This window comes from Hippopotamus amphibius, chromosome 7 (genome assembly GCF_030028045.1).
Source record: "Hippopotamus amphibius kiboko isolate mHipAmp2 chromosome 7, mHipAmp2.hap2, whole genome shotgun sequence".
Lineage (NCBI taxonomy): Eukaryota > Metazoa > Chordata > Mammalia > Artiodactyla > Hippopotamidae > Hippopotamus > Hippopotamus amphibius.
Window position 1 is genome coordinate 68,483,664 of NC_080192.1, and position 25,710 is coordinate 68,509,373.

Below are 25,710 nucleotides of genomic sequence, written 5' to 3' on the forward strand. Positions count from 1 at the left end.
CATACAGAGATCCTGACTAATATCTTATTTTCAGGAAGAACAGGAGTCTTTAGTAGAATTTCTAAATAAAGTCATTCTTCCACTATTCTCATTATGTCATGCCACATCTAGAAACTTACTTTCAGTTCTTAGAGCCATTTTTAGTGTAGAATTACTAGAAGTTCTGCAAAAAATAAATCATATATAGACTAAAACTGAAAGGTCAGAAGAGAGGGATTCAAAGAAGGAAGATTAAAGGAAGAACATCTCTGCCCTCAAATATTTTAAAAGAGATCATGGGGACAGTTTGCAGAACTGGCAAGGAAGTAGATTTTGACATCTACCAAAAACAAAACTTTCTGCCATATGAAAATATGCTCAACATCACTAATTATTAGAGAAATGCAAATCGAAACTACAGTGAGGTATCACCTCACACCAGTTAGAACAGGCATCATCAAAAAAATCTACAACCAATAAATGTTGGAGAAGGTGTGGAGAAAAGACAACCCTCCTGTACAGTTGGTGGGAATGTAAATTGGTGCAGCCACTATGGAGAACAGTACCGAGGTTTCTTAAAAAACCAAAAACAGAATTACCATATGACCCAGCAATCCCACTCCTGGGCATATACTTGGGGAAAACTGTAATTCAAAGAGTTATATGCACCACAGTGTTCATTACAGCACTATTTATAATAACCAGGACATGGAAGCAACCTAAATGTCCATCAGCAGAGGAATGGATAAGGATGTGGTACATATATGCAATGGAATATTACTCAGCCTATAAAAGGAATGAAACTGCCGTTTGCAGAGAGTGAAGTAAGGCAAAGAGAAAAATAAATATCATATAATATTGCCTATATGTGGAATCTAGAAAAATGGTACAAACTTATTTGCAAAGCATAGAGACACAGATGTAGAGAACAAACGTATGGATACCAAGGGAAGAAGGGGGGTGGAGTGGGATGAATTTGGGAGACTGGGATTGACATACATACAATACTATGTATAAAATAGGTAACTAATGATAACCTACTGTTAGAGCACAGGGAACTCTTCTCAGTACTCTGTGGTGACCTAAATAGGAAGGAAATCCAAAAAATCTATGTATACATATAGCTGATTCACTTTTCTGTACAGCAGAAACTAACACAACATTGTAAAGCAATTATACTCCAATAAAAATTAATTTAAAAATTTAGATCATTAAAAAAAAGAACTTTCTGACAATTAGGACTGTCCAACAGTGGCATAGAAGTCACACACTTCCTGTAACTGGAAGTGATCAAAGATGAAGATCCTACCTTTGGAGCACCATTCCTGCCTTGTGTATCCAGCAGACCTACTGGACACCCATTCTGTTCTCTTTAATAGCACTTCTTAAATTTAATATGTAGTGAGCCACCTGAGAGTTATTCAAGTGTAGACTGACTCAGGAGGTCTGGGGCAGGATCTGAGATTCTGCAGTCTAACAAGCTCCCAGGGGATGCCAATGCCGCTGGCTCATGGAGAACACCTTGAATAGCAGAGCCCTGTGGCTAAGGCCATTGGACTTGGTCGGACGTTGGAATCACCTGGGAAAGGGCTCTCTAGAAAAAACCCTGATGCCTGGGTCTCTCACTCTTAGAGAGTTTAATTAGCATGGCATGTGGCCTGGGTGTCAGGGTGTTTCAAAACTCTCCAAGTTAGTCCTAACACACAGCTGAGTTTAAGGACCACTTCTCTATGACCTTTCAAAGACATTCAGCACTGGCTCAGAGATCACTTCCGCAAAGACCTTCAAGCGAAATACAATCATCTGGGCTTGGATGCGTCTTCTCATTCATGAATAATTAACATTGGTTCAACATTTTGAAGGAAAACTTTGTAGTCATTATTAAATCTCATGTGTGGGACATGAGACCATAGAATGCTTTAAGTCCCTTCCAAATCTAAGGTGAGAAACTATTGCCCTGATCTAGTATGGAGATTCAAAACCTCTTTTGGCAGTACATTCATTTGACCACAAGGTGGTGATGAAGCAACAAAATGCTATACACATTCCACCCCGCCCCACCCCAACCACACACACACACCCACCTACCCACCCACCCAAGTAGGGCAGAATGTGACCTATACTTAAGGCCTAAACAGTTACAGAGTGGGAAGAGTTCCCAACTCTGAGGGGCAATTGGTCACAGACTGCTTTGAGAATGTAACAGCTGTAGACAAATGTACACCCACAAACATGAATACAATTTTAAGCAGTTTCCAGACCCTGATATTAAACTGTGGACAGTTAAGACTAAGGATGAGTTACTGCCCCCACCATACAAATTACATGGGGCTTGACCACTCCACCTCCATCCTCCTCAGCAACTGACTTCACCTCCTGCTTCACAGAGAAAAAGGAAGAAATCTGGCCCAGATCTACCAATTTACCTAATCCACTCCCACCTTCCTTCCCTCCACATGGAACAGGGTCCCTTTTCTTTACACTGAAGGCTAAATCCTCCACCAGTGTTCCTGGCTTCCACCAAGTTCATGGTCCCTCTATTTTATGCTCTTATATATATTTTTGTGCTAATTTAAAAATAACTCACTTTTCTCAATACAAAAGCAGTATATGGCTTTTATTTTTAAATACACAAACAAGCAAAGAGTATAACAAAATACCCATAAATCTCATAAACACTTATGTTTTTCTTCCATAGTTTGCTGACTTTACATACATCTGTGCTTATAAAAAATAATCATGTTATGCAAACTGTTTTATGACCTATTTAACTTCACATCTTTTAATCTTCATAAATTTTCACCTGCAGATGTAGTCCTTAACTGTGGGAAGACATTCTGGAACCTTTTTGAAACATTGAAAATGTTGAAGTATGTGGGCCAAGCGATGGGATTCAGAATGTCCTGCTTGAGCAGTGGAGGAACTGAGGGTGCGGGGCGTGGAGACTAATATCACCCTGTTTGGTCCTAAGGGATGGCTGGTTAGCCAAAGACGGGTAAGATTCCTCAGAGGAGGAACAACCTAAGACAGGCACAGCCGCAGAGGGGCCAACAGGGGTGGTGCATAGAGCCTTCCTTATATCACCGTGTTTGGCCCTGGAGGATGACTGGTTAGCCAGAGACGGGTAAGATTCCTCAAGGGAGGAACAACCTAAGACAGGCACAGTCGCAGAGGGGCCAACACGGGTGGGGCACAGACCCTTAATCCTTTTGAGAGAGGTCTCCTGCCCCCAGGGCTGCTTTGCTCTCCACGCCCAGCTCAAATCAGGACCCAGGAGGCAAACAAACATCATTGCCCCCAGTCATGTGAGGCCTTTGATTGTTTATGGGATTAACCTGGGAGTGTTAGACCCTTAGGCTATGCCGAGAACTCAATAAAAGCAACGTGGGATCAATCAGCGAGGCTCTTGATCCGAGAGGTCTTGAGCCCCCCGGTCCCACTTTTCTCTTCAGTCTGTGTCTGTGTCTTCTTCAAGCTTGCGGCACCCGTCACTCACCTCGAGTCGCCGAGCTGGTCTCGGCACTTAACCAGAGATGCTCATTTGATTCATCTATAGAGATCTTTAAGGATATAGTTGCCTAACTGCCAATTCCAAAGATGCTTATTTACTGGGTGTGGCATAAGCCTGGAAATCTGTATATTTAGAAAAGCCTCACGTGATTTTGAAGTGTAATTCTAGGAATATAATTATTTTTTTAAAAAATTTGTACATAAAGATAAATTTATTATTTCTTGAATAAACCTTACTAAAGTATAATTTACGTACAATTAGCTACACCCATTTTATGTATCGTTTGGGTTTTTTTTTAATTTATTGTGATAACACTGGTTTATGACATGTAAGTTTTATGTATACAATATTATATTTCAACTTCTGTATACACTATAGTGTGCTCACCACCAAAAGTTTAGTTTCCACCTGTCACCATAGACTTGACCCCCTTTACCCATTTCCTCCTCCCCACCACTTCCATTCCCCTCTGGCAACCACTTCTCTGTTCTCTGTTCTATGCTTTTGTTTTTGTTTGGTTTGGTTTGTTCATTTATTACTATTATTTTATATTCCACATGAGTGAAATACGGTATTTGTCTTTTTCTGTCTTATTTCATTTAGCATAATACCCTCAAGATCCATCCATGTTGTCTCAAATGGCAAGATTTTATCTTTTCTATGGCTGAGTAGAATGCCATTGTGTATAAATACCACATCTTTATCCATTTGGCTATTGTAAATAATGTTATGGTGAACACAGGGGTGCATACATTTTTTTTTCTAATAAGTGTTTCTGTATTCTTTGGATAAACAGCCAGAAGTAGAATGTTTGGATGGCATGGTAGTTCTATTTCCATGTTTTGAGGAATCTCTATTTTCCATGGTGGCTGCATCAATTTACATTCTCCCAAACAGTGCCCTATTGTTATGCTTCCCTTATTCCTGTGAGTTTAACAATGCAGTTAAAATAATGTGCCTTGGAGTTTGTCCAAATATGTAGGTGTTTTGCTTCAGGAATTTTTTGGAATAGAGCCCACCATACATCCAGTAGCAGAATTCCATGATTAATATTATGGAATTTTAACTATTAAAGTTGATAGATCTGAATTTGTATCTTATCTCTGCCATTTACCACTTTGTGAGTGATCTTGGCTAAATCATCCAACCTCTTTAAGCCTCAATTTCCTTATTGGTGGAGTAGGTACAATAATACCTCTATAATAATATGAAGTTGTTGCAATGAATGGTATAATAGTGAAAAAAATTTCACAAAGCATCTGGCATATAAATCTTAACTTCATGCTCACCAAATTTTAACCATTTTTTACTTAGTATTAGTTTTCATAACTTAGTTCTTGTAAACCTTTGGTAGCCTAGTTCTTTAGCTGTAAAATGGGAATTTCAGGTTTGTTGTAAGTATTTGAGAAAATAAATGCAAAATATATAGCACAGTACCTGGAACATGAGGAGCACCCAATAAATAGTAACAATTATCGCTATTTACAGGAATTATGGAAAAAATCAACAGGCAATAGACAAAGCTCTTATTCGTGCTGATTTAGTAAGTATCCATTTGATGATGAATATGACATCTTGCCACATTAAAAAAAATGAGTTTGGAGAGATTTGATGAGTAGTGTTCAAAACAGCAATACCTCCATAAAACTCTATGTGTGCATGTCTTCTGTCCCCCACCCTTCTTGGCTCCTGGAATGCTCTTAGCTGCATAAGGTAACATTAGAATACAATTACCTTCATCTGCTAAAAAATGAATTCTTGAACTGCAGAGCAGTAGATTTTGTTTCCACTACATAAACTTTGAAAGGAACAGATTAAAATATTCATGGCATATCCAAAATGAAATCTATTTCGGGGTGTGTGTTTAACATTGCATTTTATTATAATATGCTTTGATTTATATTGGGTTGGTTTTGAACTTTTTTCATTACTAGTTTATATTTTATTGGCTCTGATTAACTGTGTGTACCTTTCATCTCTGGGGAATTAGTATTTATTATGTCTACTTGTGAGGTTTTTCTGAATTGTTTCTAAACTGAAGTTACTCCCTTACTGTTTCCTGTTTAAGGATTAGGAGACCTGTATTCTAGTTTTATCTCTGCCAGGACCACGTGTCTGACCTGGAGCAAATCACTTGCTTTCTCTCTGGGTCTCAGTTCTCTTATTAATGAAAAGGGGGAGTAGTTGGATTGAGTAATCTGTTATGTCCATTCCAGCTCTGTTATTATATGATTCCCTACTTTGTAGGTGGTGTCATGCCTAGCATGGAAAATACATACCTGAGTATCTTAAGACTGCGAAAATGCAGGTTGTGAGTAAGGTATGTGAAGCACCTCATACAGGACTTTGCATTCAAGACAAGAAACAAATACCAAGGTAAAAACAAAAAAAGAGGGACCAAAAAGGGGAAAATAAAATTATGAGTTTCAGCAGTGATCAGGTCATTTTGGAGTCTTGTCAAGACTCTGCCATGTGGTCTAATGTATGCCCCAAGCAGGTAAAAAGGCTGCTTCCCCTGATCACTAACATAAAGCAACTTCAGTAAGCAGCCTGCACGGGGCTCCGGTGGGGTCGCGCCCATACAGCGTTAGCAGCAGTCGTTTGCACACTTAATTAGGTGGGTCTAAATGCCGAACAAGATCCAGGGTCAGCTTTGGTGAATACAGTGCAGGGACCAAGTAATAAGCGGTAGTGCTACGCCTGACACTAAATTACTTACAGGTCGAAAAGGACATTAGTAAAAAGGACACGGTGGAGTCTGAGGGGAAGAAGAGCCCGTGTTCCTAGCGCCTTAGGACACTCCAGGGAAGGAGGTCGGTGGGTGGGGCAGAGAAGCAGGACGGTCGCTGGCTCGGAGAGCCGGACTTGAACTGTCTACGTAGGCACTTGATTCTTCCAACCAGAGAAAGTTAGATTAAAGTGAATGTCAAGGCAGTTTCAAGTCTCTTGAGGGGCAACAGAAAAGATTCCTGGAGGAGCACGAAGGGGCAGGAGCGTGGGCGGTGGATAAGCCAAAGAACAAACAGAACTAACCACAGCCTTCAGCAGCCTGGCCTTCCAGTCTAGTCCGTGCTCACGTCCCAGCTCGGAGGTGGAGCCGGCAGGTCTAGCGCGGGCTCTCTACCAACCAGTGACGTAGGAAAATCTCCAGAGACAGTCATTGGCTCGACTGCCCGGCAGTCCTGGACCCAGAGCTGCAGTTGGCTGAGGGGTTGCCGTGGCGACAGATCGCGCACAGGCGCAGTGAGCACCAGTGGAGACCTGGAGGCTGCTAGGCAACAGGAAACAATCTCCGCTTAGGGACAATTTCCTACTCCCAGACCTGGCGTTGCTCTGTCTCAGGAGACCCTCTGAGGCGGCTGCTGCTCTAGTCTGACTTGGTGAGTCCTGAGGAATTGAGCTGTGGGGCTGAACTCCAACTTCTAGGCGAGGGACTCAGCATGGCTTTTGGAGCACATAAGGAAAAGCTCAGAGAGGCAGAGAAAGTCAATGGAAAGGCATTTCAGTGATACCTACTACCTACCTAGCAATGTAGAGGGCTGGAAACTGAGGAATAGAGATATCAAGAGACTTGTCCAAGATCACACACTGAGTGGTCAGGTCTAGACCTGTGCTAGGCAGTATGGTAGCCACTAGCTACAGGGGGCTAGTCTGAATTGAGATGTGCCCTAAAGGTGAAATACTTTGCAGATGTAGTAAAAGAAACTATCACATTAATGTTTTATATTGGTTATATGTTGAAATGATAATATTTTGGATATGTTAAATAAAGAACACTATTAAAATTAATTTCTTTTTGTGTTCTTATTTTGTTTTTGAATGTGGTTGCTTGAAAATTTTAAATTGCATAGGAGATTTGCATTATATTTTGATTGGCCAGTGCTGATCTAGACTAAAACCTGGACCTGCTGACAGCTGGTTCAAGACCTCATGTGTTTTGAACTGTTTTGAACGATAGTATTTCCACCCACCTGGTGTGGCTGGAGCGTGAGTGGTGGTGAGGGTACAAGACCACTGCAAAAGGCTCATAGTTCTACTGTTCTAGGACCTTGCTACTCGAAGTTTGTGAATCACAATCTGCATTTTCACAAGCTCAAGTGATTCTCATGTATATAAAAGCTCCAGAAGTAGTTTTATGATCTAGACCTCAACTCTTTTTTTTTTTCCTTTATTTGGTTTCTCTGTGAGAACCTAGGCTATATATCTCAGATTGTCTGTATTAGAATTACCTGCGTTTTGAACACACACTCCTACCCCAGAGATATTTTGCATACTCAAGTGTGAGAAACATTTATCTCAATATAATTGCATTTCTCTTTATACTTTCAAATCTGGACCAGTGTGGTCCCCAAATCAGAGGCAGCAACTGCGTCACCCAGGAAGTTATTAGAAATGCAAATTCCTGGATCCCACCCCAACTTCTAGAAGGCCAGGCATAGTTCCTAATTTTCATTCCTCTGGTTCAAGTTCTAAGTGTGGGAAGAATGGGGTAACTTTGATTATTCTTTGGGAATAATCAAATTCAGCTCTCCCTGGTTCTTAAAACCCCTCCGTTTAGCTCTACTTCCCCAGTCATTTTGTTCTACTTTTCATTTTTCTTTTCTTGACCCTAACCTCTCTCCAGGGGTGAAGATGGCTTTTCGTGCCTCAGAGAATGAGTTGGACCTGAAAAGTATTGATGAGCTAATGGAAAACCCTATGCTTACAAGACTGAATAGTATAAAAGCAAGGGGAAGATTGAGCTTTGTAACACCCACAGAAAATGTAGCTGATACACAGTTCCTGACATTTAAGCACACTACAAAAGCTCAGGAGAGGACAAGAAAACGACAGCAGCCTATAAAACTAGAGCCTCTGGTAAGTTTGAAAACCAGCCTTTTAGCCACTTTTGTCTACAGAGGAAATTGTGAAATTGCTTTGAGGGATGGAAGTAATTTCTCGACTCTTAATTAACAAAGAAGGAATGAAAACCTGAAAGTTAAGACTTGTTTATAAAGTTGTAAACAATTATTTTTTCAAGAAATATTGAGCTCTTAGTATTGTTTGAGGTAGCGGGATGCAGTGCTGAACAAAGTTTTCTAGCAGATAAATCCTCTCTAGCGTTATGTACAATACAGATACTTAACTGTGTAGGTTGTAAGGCTCTTTTAGATATAGGGTACCATTTAATGCTGGGAACTTCAGTAAGAGTGATATATATATTTTTATTATTTTCAAAGTAAATGCCTAGTGTCCTGAAAAATTTTGTGCATGTCTGAAAATAACTTTAAAAATCCATGTATGCCCTTGGATAATTATATATCCATGTAAAAGAGCAGTGAAAGTGCGTAAAGTATAAAGTGAAAGTTCTCACTCCCACCTTTAGATATTAACTACTGTTGTTAGTGGTTGCCTCTCAAGCTGTTTTATATATTTATTCAAATATATATGTGTATATATATGTATATGTATGTGTATCAATATAAACATATATAGCTTTAAAGAAAGGTTATACAGTACATACTGAGCTTCAAAGTACTGATTTCGCTAAAACATATAGAAATCTTTCCAATCTGTGCATACAGAGGTATCTTTTGTAACAGCTGCACTGTATTTTGTTGCATGGATGTACCATAATCGAGTACCAATTAATTGTTCTCCTAAAGGGAGCTTTGGTTATTTCCTTTTCATTTTGCTGTTATTATTTTGCTGTTGCAGATAATGCCGCACTGAATGGCTTTGCCTTTGTACATATAAAGATAGGTTTTCAGAAGTGGCATTTTATAGGTCATAGAATATGTACATTGGAATTTTGAAAACTATTGCCCAATTGTGCTGGAAGGTTTGCCTTTGCACCTATGATGTATAAAAGGGCCTGCTTACCTGCATCTTTGCCAAAACTGATGCTATCAGTTGTCTTATTTTTGCTAGACTGATAGGTTAAAATGGCATCACGTTGTTGTGATTTGCATCTTATTAATGAAGTTAAGTATATTTTCATTCCTTCTTTGGCATGTATGTTACTTATTTCGTGGATTCTGTTTATAACCATTGTCTACTTTAAAGTTAGATTGTTTGCTTTTTTCCTATCAGTTTATAAGGTTTTTAAAAACATATGTGTGTATATATATATATATATATACACACCCATGTTATATATATATATGTATAATTGAATCACTCTGCTGTACACCTGAAACTAACATGATATCATAAATGAACTATATTTAAATTAAAAAAAAAGATTAAAAGTAAAAAATAAAAACGTGTATATATACATATACATATATATATATGTCCTAGGACATATATATATGTGTATATTGGACATTAATCCTTATTCCATTGCTTCTCAAATTTAAGTACTGATTCATGCTGGAGGAAAACATTCTTGAAGGTCCACAGTGCTGATTTATTATTTTTATTTTAATGTTACTTTATGTGAAAAAAAATTAACCTAGGAATTAATTCAAAATTTTAATAAATTAACATCTTAAATACAAAGAAAATACACAACTAATTGCAATTCAGATTAACAGAAAATGCAAAGTAACTGATGTTGTTGACACCAAATTTCCATTTGCAGGGTGGGTGTGGCACTGCATGCAGCTCCTCTCTTCTCCAGAGAGCAGGGTGCCTGCACTATGTTCTGTGGGGAGTGTTGGGGCCTCCCTATTATTTTTTTCCCATGGACTTAGTGTGAAACCTTTTACACTTATTTCTCTCTGACAGATTTACCTTCACTTGGCAAAAGTGTGTAATTAACCCTTGATGATTAAAGTACTTCCATTTGTCATCAGTGTGATAAATTTATGTATACTGAATTCAATACCTACTATGTGCAAGGCTCTGAGTCATGCTCTGGGGATACAGCAGTGAACAAGGCAGACAAGATTCCTGTTGACATTCTAGTAATCCTAAATAAATAGACTGAACAATGTCATCTAATGATACGTGCTGTTAAGATAATAATATAGGGAATGTGGTCAGGACAAACAGCAGGCTACTTTAGACTGGGTGACTACAAAGGTCTCCCTGAGGAGATGTCATCTGAATGAGTCCCAGACTATAGCCTTTATCACCTGCCAGATTGTGAACACACAAGCCTTCAGAGATCCCAGTCCCCAGCTCTAGAGCTGTCTCAGCTGATGTCAGGTGGAGCAGAGGCAAGCTCACTGAGCTCTGCCTACACTGTAGATTTTTAACCAAAATAAATGTTGTTGTTGTGTTTTAAGTCACTAAGTTCGGAGTATTTTGTTATGTACTAGATGACTGGAACGATATAACAAATACGTGGATATAGTAGTTCATGCAGTATTAAAAATAATAAGGAATAGAGTGAAAATGACCTGAATTTCCACCACATGGAGAGAGGGTAGCTTAGTATTCAAGAGATTAATTTCATGTGTATGGGTGCCTGCAGTTTGATTTGTTCTGACAGAGTTAGTAATACTATGTATGTTCTTTTTATGATTGCCATCCTTGCCCTCTCCTCCCCTCTCCTTCTTTGTTCTTTTCTTCTCCTTCTCTGTCCACTTCCCCACCTTCCTCCTCCTCTCTCTCTCCTCTTCCCTTCCCTCTCCTACTCTTCTTCTTTTACATTTTCCTTACCTTCAATTCTCCAATCTCTGACCCCCTTTTCTATGATATCTATCATTAACAACAATCTGATGTATATCCTTTCTTGCCTTTCTCCATGCTCAATTTTATATAAATGGATAAATACCCACACACAAATATGTATTTTTACATAATTTGTTATGAATATACAAGATAAAAAGATGTAAATTATAACACCAAAAACATAAAATGTGTGTGTGGGGGGGGTGGGGGGTGGGAGTGGAGACTTTTAGAATGCATTCAAATTTAAGTTATTATCAACTTAAAATAAACCATTACAAATATAAGTTGTTGTAAGTGAGCATCATGGTAACTACACAGCAGAAACCTATAGTAGTTACACAAAAGATAAAGAGAAAAGAATATAAGCAAACTACTGAAGAATATTATCAAATCTGAAAGGAAGCGAGGAAGAGAAGAAAAAAGTAGCAAAATAATCATCAAATAGCCAGAACATAATTAACAAAATTGCAAAAAGTACATGCCTATTAATAATTACTTTAAATATAAGTAGACTAAATTCTCCAATCAAAAGATACAGACTGACTGATGAGATTTTTTTTAAAAAGCCCCATCTAGGGCTTCCTAGGTGGCACAGTGGTTGAGAATCTGCCTGCCAATGCAGGGTACACAGGTTCCATCCCTGCTCCAGGAAGATCCCACATGCCACAGAGCAACTAAGCCCATGCGCCACAGCTATTGAGCCTGTGAGCCACAACTATTGAGCCCATGTGCTGCAACTACTGAAGCCCACACGCCTAGAGCCCATGCTCTGCAACAAGAGAAGCCATGGCAATGAGGAGCCTGCGCACCACAACGAAGAGTAGCCCCCACTCACGGCAACTAAAAATAAAGCCCACGCACAGCAAAAAGAGACCCAACACAGCCAATAAAATAATAAATAAATAAATAAATGTATTAAAAAAAAAGAAAAGCCCCATCTACATGCTGCCTACAAGAGACTCACTAGAGATGTAAGGGTACGCACAGATTGGAAGTGAAGGGATGGAAAAGATATTCCATGCAAATAAAACCAAATGAAAGCTGGGGTAGCTATGCTTATATCAGACAAAATAGACCTTTAGACAAAGACTGTAATAAGAGACAAGATCATTATATAATGATATAGGGGTCAATCCAAAAAGAGGATATAACATTTGTGAATATTTATGCACCCAATATAGGGGCATCTAAATCTATAAAGCAAATACAGATCAAAAGGGAGAAATAGGGGCTTCCTAGGTGGTGCAGTGGTTAAGAATCTGCCTGCCAATGCAGAGGTCACGGGTTCGATCCCAGCTCCAGGAAGATCCCACATGCCACGGAGCAACTAAGCCCGTGTGCCAAAAAAAAAAAAAAAAAAAAAGGGAGAAATAGACAGCAATACAATATTAGTAGGGGACTTTAATGCCCCTCTTTTGTCAATGGAAAAATCATCCAGATGTAAAAATCAATAAGGAAACATTGGGGCTTCCTAGGTGGCGCAGTGGTTAAGAATCCACCTGCCAAGGCAGGCGACACGGGTTCAATCCCTGCTCCAGGAGGATCCCGCATGCTGCAGAACAGCTAAGCCTGTGCGCCACAACTGTTGAGCCTGTGCTTTAGAGCCCGTGAGCCACAACTATTGAGCCCATGTGCTGCAACTACTGAAGCCCACGCACCTAGAGCCTGTGCTCCACAACAAGAGAAGCCACGGCAATGAGGAGCTCGTGCATTACAATGAAGAGTGGCCCCCACTCACTGCAACTAAAGAAAGCCCATGCACAGCAAAAAAGACCCAACACAGCCAATAAAATAAATAAATAAATAAATAAATAAATAAATACATTTATTTAAAAAAAAATGAGGAAACATTGCCCTTAAATGACAAGTTTGACCTAATGGGCTTAACAGAAATATATAGATATTCCATGCAAAAGCAACAGAATACACTTTCTTCTCAAATGCCCATGGAACATTCTCCAGGATAGATTATATGTTAGGCAACAAAACAAATTTTAATAAATTGAAGAAGATTGAAATCATATCAAGCATCTTTTCTGACCACAGTAGTGTGAAACTAGAAATCAATTACAAGAAGAAAGCTGGAAAATTCACAAGCGTGAAGATTAGGTAATATGCTCCTGAAAAACTAAAGAAATGTTTTTTCTTTGAATCAAAGCAAAAACCAAAAGAGAAATTTAAAAATACTCTAAGACAAATGAAAATGGAAATACAACATATCAATGCTTATGGGATGCAGCAAAAGCTGTTCTAAGAGGGATGTTCATAGGGATAAATGCCTACACCAAGAAACAAGAAATGTATCAAATAAACAATCCAACTTTACACCTCAAGGAACTAGAAATGGAAAAACAAACAAAGCCAAAAATGAGCAGAAAAGGGGAAATAACAAAGATCAGAGTGGAAATAAAGGAAACAGACACTAAAAGAACAATAGAAAAGATCAATGAAATTCAATGAAACTAAGAGCTGGTTCTTTGAAAAGACAAAAAAATAATATAGACAAACCTTTAGCTAGACTTACCAAGAAAGAAAAAAGAAAGAAGACTCAAAATAAGAAATGAAATTTTAGACATTACAACTGATACTGCCAAATACAAAGAATCATAAGAGACTGCTATGAACAAATATGTGCCAACAAATTGGACAACCTAGAAGAAATGGATGCATTCCTAGCAACATACAACCAACCAAGATTGAATCATGAATAAATAGAAAATCTGAACAAGCTGATTACAGTAAGGAGATTGAATCAGTAATCAAAAATCTCCCAACAAACAAAAGCCCAGGGAACAGATGGCTTCACTGGTAAATTTTACCAAACATCAAAGAATTAATACCAATCCTCTCAAACTCTTCCAGAAAAACAGAAGAGGGGGGAACTCTCCCAAACTCATTTAACAAGGCCAGCATTACCCTAAAACCAAAACCAGACAAGGACACCATGAGAAAAGGAAATTGCAGGCCAGTAACCCTGACAAACATAGGAGCAGAAACCCTCAATAAAATATTAGCAAACAGAATTCAACAATACCTTAAAAGGAGCATACACCATGATCAAGTGGGATTTGTTCTAGGGAAGCACAGATGGTTCAATATTCACAAATCAATCAACGTGATACACCACATTGACAAAACAAAGGATAAAAACAATCATCTCGATAGGTGCAGAAAAAGCTTTTGATAAAATTCAACATCCATTTATTATAGAAAATTCTCGACAAAGTGGATTTAGAGGGAACATACAACAACATAATAAAAGACATATATGACAAGCCCACAGCTAATATAATACTCAAAAGTGAAAAGCTAAAAGCTTTTCCTCTAAGATCAGGAACAAGATAAGAATGCCCACCCTCATCACTTTCATTCAACATAGTATGAGAAATCCTAGCCACAGTACTCAGACAAGAAAAAGAGATAAAAGGCATCCAAATTGGAAAGGAAGAAATACAACTGTCACTATTTGTGGATGACATGATACTACATATGGAAAACCCTAAAGAGATCACACAAAAAAAAATTAGAATAAATTAATTCAGTAAATTTGCAGAAAACAAAGTCAAAATACAGAAATATGTTACATTTCTATACACTAATAATGAGCTATCAGAAAGAGAAATTAAGACAACAATCCCATTTACAATTGCATGAAAAAGAAGAAAATACCTAGGAATAAACTTAACCAAGGAGTTGAAACTACCTGTACACTGAAAAGTCTAATATGTTGATAAAAGAAATCAAAGGAGACACAAATGAATGAAAAGAAATTCTGTGCTCATGGATTGGAAGAATTAATATTGCTAAAATGCCCATACTACCAAGAACAATCTACAGATTCAATGCAGTCTCTCTAAGAATTCCAATGGCATTTTTCACAGGAATAGAACAATCCTAGAATTTGTATGAAACCACAAAAGATCCCAAATAGCCAAAGTGATCTTGAGAAGGAACCTTGAAACATCTTGAATAACCAAAGTAATTTTGAGAAGGAAGAACAAAGTGGCAGGCATCATGATTCCTGATTTCAAACTATATTACAGAGCGATAGTATTCAAAGCAGGATGGTTTTGCCATAAAACAGACACATAGATCAGTGGAACAAAATAAAGATTCCAGAAGTAAATCCATACATATTTGGCCAATTAACTTATGACAGAGGAACCAGGAATATACAATGGAGAAAGGACAGTTGTTTTAATAATTGGTGTTGGGAAAATGGAACAGTCACATGAAAAAATAAAACTGGACCACTAAATTACACCATACACAAAAACTAACTCAAAATGAATTTAAACACTTGAATATAAGACCTGAAACTATGAAATTTCTAGAAGAAAACATAGGTGATAGGTTTCTTGAGATCAGTCTTGGCAGTGATTTTTTGGATTTGACATCAAAAGCAAAGGTAACAAATTCATACACAGAAATCTGTTGCATTTCTATACAACAACAATGAAAGATCAGAAAGATTGATTAATGAAACAATCCCATTTACTGTCTCATCAAAAAGAATACAGTAAGTCCCCTACATACAAACAAGTTCTGTTCTGAGAACACATTCATAACGCTAATTTGTTTGTGAGTCCAATGAAGTTAGCCTAGGTACTCAACTAACACAATTGGCTGTATAGGTACTGTAATGTGTTTATAATAGTTTTCACACAAATAATGCATAAAAAACAAAAACACAAAAAAGAAAGAAAACATTTTTAATCTTACAGTACAGTACCTTGAAAAGTACAGTAGTACAGTACAACAGCTGGCATACAAGGTCACATTCACATCTTTGAAAGCTCACAACTTAAAGGTTTGTATGTAGGGGATTTACTGTACATAGGATTAAACCTACCTAAGGAAGCAAAAGACCTGTACTCTGAAAACTGTAAGATGCTCATGGAAGAGATCAAAGATGACACAAACAAATGGAAAGATATACTGCGTTCCTGGGAAGAATCAATATCGTCAAAATGACTAAACTACCCAAGGCAATCTACAAATTTAATGCAATCCCTATTAAATTACCAATGGCATTTTTCACAGAACTAGAACAAAAAAATTTTAAATTTGTATGGACATACAATAGATCCCGAATAGCCAAAGCAAACTTGAGAAAGAAAAACTGAGCTGGAGGAATCAGGCTGCCTGACTTCAGAGTATACTATAAAACTACAGTAATCAAAACAGTATGGTACTGGCACAAATACAAAAATATAGATCAATGGAACAGGATGGAAAGCCCAAAATACACCCACACACCTATGTTCAATTAATTTATGACAAAGGAGATTAGAATATACAATGGAGGAAAGAATCTCTTCAATAAGTGGTGCTGGGAAAACTGGACAGCTACATGTAAAAGAATGAAATTAGAACATTCTCTGACACCATACACAAAAATAAACTCAAAATGGATTAAAGACCTAAATGTAAGACCAGACACTATAAAACTCCCAATGAAAAACATAGGCAGGACAGTCTTTGACACAAATTGCAGCAATATCTTTTTGTATCCATCTCGTAGAGTAATGGAAATAAAAACAAAAATAAACAAATGGGACCTAATCAAACTGAAAAGGTTTTGCACAGCAAAAGAAACCATAAACAAAATGAAAAGACAACCCACAGAATGGGAGAAAATATTGGCAAATGATGCAACCAGCAAGGGATTACTCTTTAAAATATACAAACAGCTCATACAGTTCAGTAACAAAAAAACCCTAACAATCCAATCAAAAAATGGGCAGAAGAGCAAAATAGACATTTCTCCAAAGAAGACATATGGATCGCCAAAGTAACATGAAAAGATGCTCAACATTGTTAATTATTAGAGAAATGCAAATCAAAACTACAATGAGGTATCACCTCACACCATTCAGAATGGCTACGATCAAAAAGTCTGCAAATAATAAATGCTGGAGAGTGTGTAGAGAAAAAGGAACCCTTGTATGCTTTTGGTGGGAATTAAATTGGTACAGCCCCTGTGGAGAACAGTATGGAGGTTCCTTAAAAAACTAAAAATAAAGCTACCATAGGATTCTGCAATCCCACTCCAGGCCATATATCTGGAGAAAACCATAACTTGTAAAGGTACATTCACCCTAATCTTCATTGCAGTGCTGTTTACAATAGCCAAGACATGGAAGCAGCGTAAATGTCCATCAACAGATGAACGGATAAAGAAGATGTGGTATATTTATACAATGGAATCTTACTCAGCCATAAAAAAGAATAAAATAATACCATTTGTAGCAACATGGATGCACCTAGAGATTATCATACTAAGCACATATGCCAGACAAAGACAAATATTATATGATATCCACATATAAGGTTACAATCCAAAATATATAAGGAACTCATACAACTCATAAAACAATCCAATTTTAAAGATGGGCAGATGATCTGAATAGACATTTTTCCAAAGAAGGCATACAGATGGCCAACAGGTACGTGAAAAGATGCTCAACCTCACTGATCATCAGGGAAACGCAGATCAAAACTACAATGAGATATCACCTCACACCTGTTAGAAAGGCTATTATTAAAAAGACAAGAATCAAGAAGTGTTTGCAAGGATGTGGAGAAAAGGGAATCCTTGTGTATTGTCAGTGGGAATGTAAATTGCTGCAGTCATTAAGGAAAATAGTATGGAGGGTCCTCAAAAAGTTAAAAATGTGATTCATCAGTCATACTTCTGGGCATTTAGCTGAAGAAAATAAAAATACTAACTCAAATATATATATGTGAACCCCCATTCATTACATCATTATTTACAATACCCAAGACATGAGAAATCAACTTATGTGTCCATCAGTGTAAGAATGGATAAAGAAAATGTGGTATATATACACACAATGGAATATTATTCAGGCATAAAAAGAAAAAATGTTGCCATTTGCAACAACATGGATGCACCTTGAAGGCATTATGCTAGTGAAATATGTCAGACAGAGAAAGACAAATACCATATGATCTCGCTTACGTGTGGAATCTAAATAAAATGAAAACTGAACTCATAGAATCAGAGAACAGATAGATGTTTGCCAGAGAATAGGTTGAGGGGGTGGGGTGGATGAAATGAGTGAAGAGGGTTAAAAGGTACAAACTTTCAGTTATAAAATAAATGAGTCCTGGGGATATCATGACCAGCATGGTAACTATAGGTAATAATACTCTATTGTCTATTTGAAGGTTGCCAAGAGAATATCTTCAAAATTCTTCTTACAAGAAAAAAAAAGTGTAATTATGTGTGATGATGGATGTTAACTGGATTTATTGTAGTGATCATTTTGCAACATATATGTATGTTTTACACTTTAAACTAATGTAATGTTACATTTTAATTGTCTCAATAAAAAATAAAGTAAAATTCCAATAATAGTATTCTTCTAACACATTTGCTATAAAGATTAATGGGTATTATTGTCACACAGAAGATGCTCAATAAATTGTAGTTAATATTGTTATTTAAAAAAAACTATATAAAAATTTTAGGAATTTGAACCCAACTATGAAATACGTCATTGCCAATGGGATTTATCTCAAGAATATAGGGAATTAACCATTTAAAAAGCAGTCACTGTAATTCACCATATTATCCAACTGAAAAATAAAAACCATATGATTATATCAATAGGTACAGATAAAATCTAACAAAAGATTCTATTTTTTTTTGTTTAAAAAATGGCACCCATGAACAACCTACACCTAACGTCAGACTTAATCGTGAAAAATTATGAACAAATAAGGACATCTGCTCCCACCATTTCTGTTTAACAATGTACTAGAGATGGTAGCTATTCCAATAAGGTAAGGGAAAGAGACAAAAGGAATCCAAATTAGAAAGTAAGAAGTAAAAATTTTTATTCACAGAGGACATGATCATCTATTTGGAAAATCCAATGAAAGCTATGAAAAAATTATTAGAACTGATAATGATGTTAGCAAGGATACAGAATACAAGATCAGCATAAAAAGCTAATTGCACTTTGTATATGAGCAATTCGAAATTGAAATTAAATAAGAATACCATTTATGATAGCAACAAAAATATGAATTGAGAGTAAACCTAATGAGAATGTACAAGATTTGAAGAATGAATACTACAAAATATAACAGAGAAATTAAAGAGGATGTAAGTAAATGAAGAATGATACTGTGTTTGTAGTTTAGAAGACTCAGTATTTTCAAGATGTCAGTTCTCCGCAAGTTGATCTTTAAATTTAATTCAATTCCAGTCAGTCCCAGCAGTATTTCTCTTTTTTGGTATAAATTGACAAGCTGATTCTAAAATTCATAGAAAAATGCAAAAGACTTAGGACAACCAAAACAATTTTTTAAAAAAATTTAAAGTCTAACACTCATTTCAATACTTACTATAAAACTACAATAATTAAGACATTTAATATTGATGTCAAGATAGACGAATAGACTGATGGAACACAATTGAGAGTCCAGTTATACATCCATACCTGTATGGATTCCACTGGAAGAGTGCCATGGAAAACTTGCTCCTGGTTTTCCCCAGACTTTGTCTCATATACCTTTTCCCTTTCCTAATTTTAGTTTTTTCCTCTTTTGCTCTAATAAATCAGCCATGAGTACTACTACACACTAGATCCTATGAGTCCTAGCAAATCATCAAATCTAAGGATGGTCTTGGGGACTGCTGAGACACACACCCATAGCCATTTGCATATGGATTGTTTATTGATGTTTTCATGATGCAACAGCAGAGTCCTGAGTTGGGATTGAGACTGTATGGTTCTTAAGCCTGAAATATTTGCTATCTGGACCTTTAAAGAAAAAGTTTTACAGTCTCTTCTCAACTTCACTGGTCATTAAGGAAATGTAAATTAAAATCATAAAGTACCACTATATACCTGTTATAATGGCTAAAACTGACCATATCAAATGTTGGTGGGCATGTGGAGGGAGTAGAACACCCATACCCTTCTGATAGAAATATGAAATGGTGCAAATGGTTTAGCAATTTCTTAAAAAGTTAAGTATATACCTACCATATGATCCAGCCATTCTACTACCAGGTTGTTACTCAAGAAGGAAATAAAGCAAATATCCATATAAATGCTTGTACTTAAATTTTCTTAATAATTTAAATATATGTATTATATGTATATTCTATGTATATTTATTACATATATGCATATAATATATGTATTTTTTCAGGTTATTTTCCACTATTGGTTATTACAAGATATTGAATATAGTGCCCTGTGCTATACAGTAAATCCTTGTTGCTTATCTACTTTATGTATAGTAGTTTGTATCTGCTAATCCCATACTCCTAATTTAACCCTCCCCCTCCCTTTCCCCTTTGGTAACCATAAATTTGATTTCTATCTCTGTGAGTCTGTTTCTGTTCTGTGTATAGATTAATTTGCATTATTTTTTAGATTCCACATATGTGATGTCATATAATATTTGTCTTTCTCTGTCTGACTTACTTCACTTAGTATAATATTCTCCAGGTCCATCCATGTTGCTGGAAATGGTGATATTTTATTCTTTTTATGGCTGAGTAATATTCCTCTGCGTGTGTGTGGGTGTGTGTGTGTGTGTGTCATCTGTAGATGGGCACTTATGTTACTTCCATGTGTTGGCTATTGTAAATAGTGCTTCTTTGAATATTGGAGTTCATGTATCTTTTCAAATTAGAGTTTTTGTCTTTTTCTGGATATATGCCCAGGAATGGGATTGCTTAATCACATGGTAGCTCTATTTTTAGTTTTTTAAGTAACCTCCATACTTTTCTCCATAGTGGCTGTACCAATTTACATTTCTACCAACAGTGTATGAGGGTTCCCTTTTCTCCAGCATTTATTATTTGTAGACTTTTTGATGATGGCCATTCTAACCAGTGTGAGGTTGATACCTCATTGTGGTTTTGATATGCGTTTCTCTAATAATTAGCAATGTTGAGCATCTTTTCACATGCCCATTGGCCATCTATATGTCTTCTTTGGAGAAATGTCTATTTAGGTCTTCTGTCCACTTTTTTGATTTGGTTGTTTGTTTTTTCAATATTGAGCTGTATCAGCTGTTTGTATATTTGAGATATTAACCCTTGTTGGTTGAATCATTTGCAAATATTTTCTCTTATTCCGTTAAGTTGTTTTTTTGTTTTGTTTATGGTTTCCTTTGCTGTGAAAAAGCTTTTAAGTTTGATTAGCTCTCATTTATTTATTTTTGCTCTTATGTTTTTTGCCTTATGAGTCTAATCTAAGAAAATATTGCTAAGATTTATGTCATAGAATGTTTTGCCTATATTCTCTTCTCGGAGTTTTATGGTATCATGTCTTTTTTTTCCTTTTTTTTAATACATCTTTATTGGACTATAATTGCTTTACAGTGTTAGTTTCTGCTGTACAACAAAGTGAATCAGTTATATGTATGTGTGTGTATGTGTGTGTGTGTGTGCGTGTGTGTGTGTGTATATCTTCCCATATCTCCTGCCTCTTGAGCCTCCCTCCCACCCTCCCTAGCCCACCCGTCTAGGTCATCACAGAGGACTGAGCTTATCTCCCTGTGTATACAACAGCTTCTGACTAGCTATCTATTTTATATTTGGTAGTGTATATATGCCACTGCTACTCTCTCACTACATCCCAGCCTCCCCACCTCCCCACCCGGTGTTCTCTAGTCCGTTCTCTACATATGCGTCTTTATTCCTGCTCTGCCGCTGTGTTCATCAGTACCATTTTTCTAGATTCCACATGTATGCATTAGCATATGGTATTTGTTTTTCTGTTTCTGACTTACTTCACTCCGTATGACACTCTTCAGGTCCATCCACTTCACTACAAATAACTCAATTTCATTCCCTATTATGGCTGAGTAATATTCCATTGTATACATGTACCACATCTTCTTTATCCATTCATGCATCAGTGGACATTTAGATTGTTTCCATGTCCTGGCTATTGTAAATAGTGCTGCAGTGAACATTGTGGTACATGCATCTTCTTGAATTATGGTTTTCTCAGGATATATGCCCAGTAGTGGGATTGCTGGGTCATATGGTAGTTCTATTTTTAGTTTTTAAAGGAATTTCCATACTGTTCTCCATAGTGGCTGTATCAATTTACATTCCCATCAACAGTGCAGGAGGATTCCCTTTTTCCACACCCTCTCTAGCATTTATTATTTCTAGATTTTTTCATGATAGCCATTCTGACCCGTGTGTGGTGATACCTCATTGTGGCTTTGATTTGCATTTCTCTAATGATTAGTGATGTTGAGCATCTTTTCATGTGTTTGTTAGCCATGTGTATGTCTTTAGAGAAATGTCTATTTAGGTCTTCCACCCATTTGAATGGGGTTGTTTGTTTTTTTGATATTGAGCTGCATGCGCTACTTGTGTATTTTGAAGATTAATCTTTTGTTGGTTGCTTTGTTTGCAAATATTTTCTCCCATCCTGAGGGTTGTCTTTTCATTTTGTTTATGGTTTCCTTTGCTGTGCAAAAATTTCTAAGTTTCGTTAGGTCCCATTTTTTTAAATTTTTGTTTTTATTTCTGTTACTCTAGGAGGTGGGTCAAAAAGGATCTTGCTGTCACTTATGTCATAGAGTGTTCTGCCTGTGTTTTCCTCTAAGAGTTTTATAGTGTCTGGCCTTATATTTAGGTCTTTAATCCATTTTGAGTTTATTTTTGTGTATCGTGTTAGGGAATATTCTAATTTCATTGTTTTACTTGTAGCTATCCAGTTTTCCCAGCACCACTTATTGAAGAGGCTGTTTTTGTCTCATTGTGGTTTTGATTTGCACTTTCCTGATAATTAGCAATGTTGAGCATCTTTTCACGTGCCTGTTTGGTCATCTGCATTTACTCTTTAAAAAAATGTCTATTCACTTTTTCTGCCCCATTTTTAATCGGATTGTTTATTTTTCTGATGTTGAGTTTTATGAGCATGAGTTTATATACATTTGATATTAATCCCTTATTGGTCATATCACATGCAAATATTTTCTCATACTCAGTAGGTTGTCTTTTCATTTTGTCTGTGGTTTCCTTTGCTGTGCAAAAGCTGTTAATTTGAATTAAGTCTCGTTTGTTTATTTTTGCTTTTACTTCCTTTACTTTAGGAGACAGATCCAAAAAAATATTGCTGTGATTTATGTCAGAGTGCTCTGCCTATGTTTTCCTCTAGAAGTTTTATAGTATCCAGTCTTACAGTTAGGTCTTCAATCCGTTTTGAGTTTATTTTTGTATATGGTGTTATAGAATGTTCTAATTTCATTCTTTTACATGTTTCTGTCCGGTTTTTCCAGCTCCACTTATTGAAGAGACTGTCTTTTCTCTTTTTGACTATCTGTATTCAATATCCCCCCCTCCACCCCCGCCTCTGGTAACTACAAATCTGATCTCTTTTGCTATGACTTTGTTTTTAAAATACAATTGAACTATAAAACTATATTAGTTTCTCTTATACAACATAGTGATTCAATATTTGTATACATTTCAAAATGATCACCACGATAAGCCTAGTTAGCATCTGTCACCATACAGAGATATTACAAAATTGTTGGCTATATACCCCACGCTGTACATTTCATACCCATGACTCTTTTATTTTGCAACTGTAAGTTTGTACCTCTTAATCTTCCTCACTTATTTCTTTCCTTCACCCACCCCTCTTCCCTCTGGCAACCACTAGTTTGTTCTCTGTATCTATAGCTTTGTTTCTGCCTTGTTATGTTTATTCATATTTTTTTTTAGATTCCACATATAAGTTAAGTCATCTAGTATTTGTCTTCCTCTGTCTGACTTATTTCACTTAGCATAATCCCCTTAAGGTCTATCCTTGTCACAAATGAAAAAATTTCATTGTTTTGTATGGCTTGATTAGTATTCCACTGTATATAAATACCACATCTTTATCCATTCATGTGTATCGATGGGCTCGTAGGTTGCTTCCATATCTTGGCTGTTGTAATTAATGCTGCAGTGAACATAGAGTGCGTCCATCTTTTTGAATTACTGTTTTTGTTTTTTTGAGATAAATACCCAGGAGTGGAATTGCTGGGTCATATGGTAGTTCTTTTTAAAATTTTTTGAGGAATCACCATACTGTTTTCCATACTGGCTGCACCATTTATATCTCCACCGTTTTCCCTTTTCTCCACATCCTTGGCAAAACTTTTATTTGTTGTCTTTTTGATGATGGTCATTCTGACAGGTGTGAGGTGATATCTCATTGTAGTTTTGATTGCACTTTCCTGAGAATAGTGATGCTGAGCCTCTTTTCACGTGCCTATTGGTCATCTGCATTTCCTCTTTGGATATATGTCTATTCAGATTCTCTGCCCATTTTTAAAGTCAGGTTTTTTAGTTATGTGATGGCCTTCAATTAGTTATGGCTATGGGAAGTGATTAGTGACTTTAGGGTAGCGTGGGAGGATTCTATGATTCTTCCCCTTGTAACCGTTGTAGTGAATGGTGGCGAGTTGTGTTGGACAATTCATGAGCATGCGATTTCATGCCTCTGTGTACTTTCTGTCATTACGTCACCCTTAGAAGTATTCATTGGTATTTAAAAGACAGAATTAATGGAAACCGGGTAGAAAAGTCTTAGTCAAGCAGTAGGCCATGGACAGACAATGGTGATAACTGCTATGATGATTGTGGCTTAGATAGGAATTACTCCAGGAAGGTGATCAGTTTCCAACAGAGATAGAGTCCAAAGGTAGTGAAGAACAAGACAAGTTCACATTCATATTTAAACAATTAACATGTCTCTTTATTTCCCAAAGCCAGTGCTAAAAGTCTACCAAGATCATAAGAAGCCAGAATACATATATGACCAGAACCGATCCCGGTTAATTGCTGCTGGAGTCCTAAAACCTCCAGGAAGCACTGAAGAAGGAAGTTCTGCCAAATCTCTTTTTCAGTTTGAGTGTGAAGATTCTGTGAAAAAGAAAAAACAGGTATAGTATTAAGGTACTTAATATTTTTTTGAAGCTCTTTATTGGAATATAATTGCTTTACATTGTTGTGTCAGTTTTTGCTGTACAATAAAGTGAATCATCTGTATTTATACATATATCCCCATATGCCCTCCCTCCCACGACTCCCTCCCACCCTCCCTATCCCATCCCTCCCTATTCCATCCCTTTAAGTCATCGCCCACTGTCAAGTTGATCTCCCTGTTTTATGCAGCAGTTTCCTACTAGCTATCTGTTTTACATTTGGTAGTGTATATATGTCAATGCTATTCTCTCGCTTCATCCCAGCTTCCCCTTCACCCCTCACCCCTTACTTAATTGACCCTTTTAATTTAATGTTAGTTTCATATAGCATTGCTAACATACTTTTAACTCATAAGGATAGAGGCAAAATCTTTTTCTCTTAGGTTATATAATGGTTTGGGGGAATACAAAATTTCCCAGTTCTTTTTATTTAAGGGAAATTTGGACAGTAGCGTAAAATCATAAAGGAAGACTTTCAGCATTCATACAGTGTCTTCTGATCTTCTCCAGAAGACATGTTAAAAGAAGACATAATAGTGTTTTGAATGTTATTATAACTTTTATGAAATTTTCATCATTATTCCCCCAAATCTTTGAAGACCTTGGTAAAGGGCAATAAAATAGAA

The 25,710-nt window shown here is 36.8% G+C and overlaps 1 protein-coding gene across 1 annotated transcript in view; it reads left to right on the forward strand.

Moving 5' to 3' along the window:
* Positions 1-6,793: 6,793 nt before the first annotated feature.
* The window catches only part of DNAH6 (dynein axonemal heavy chain 6), a 276,466-nt gene continuing 257,549 nt past the window's right edge, over positions 6,794-25,710 (forward strand). Inside the window, exons 1-3 of the mRNA XM_057743457.1 lie at positions 6,794-6,870; positions 8,115-8,347; positions 24,869-25,042. Coding sequence (XP_057599440.1) covers positions 8,123-8,347; positions 24,869-25,042 — 399 coding nt within the window. The 5' untranslated portion in view covers positions 6,794-6,870; positions 8,115-8,122. The remainder of the gene's footprint in view (positions 6,871-8,114; positions 8,348-24,868; positions 25,043-25,710) is intronic.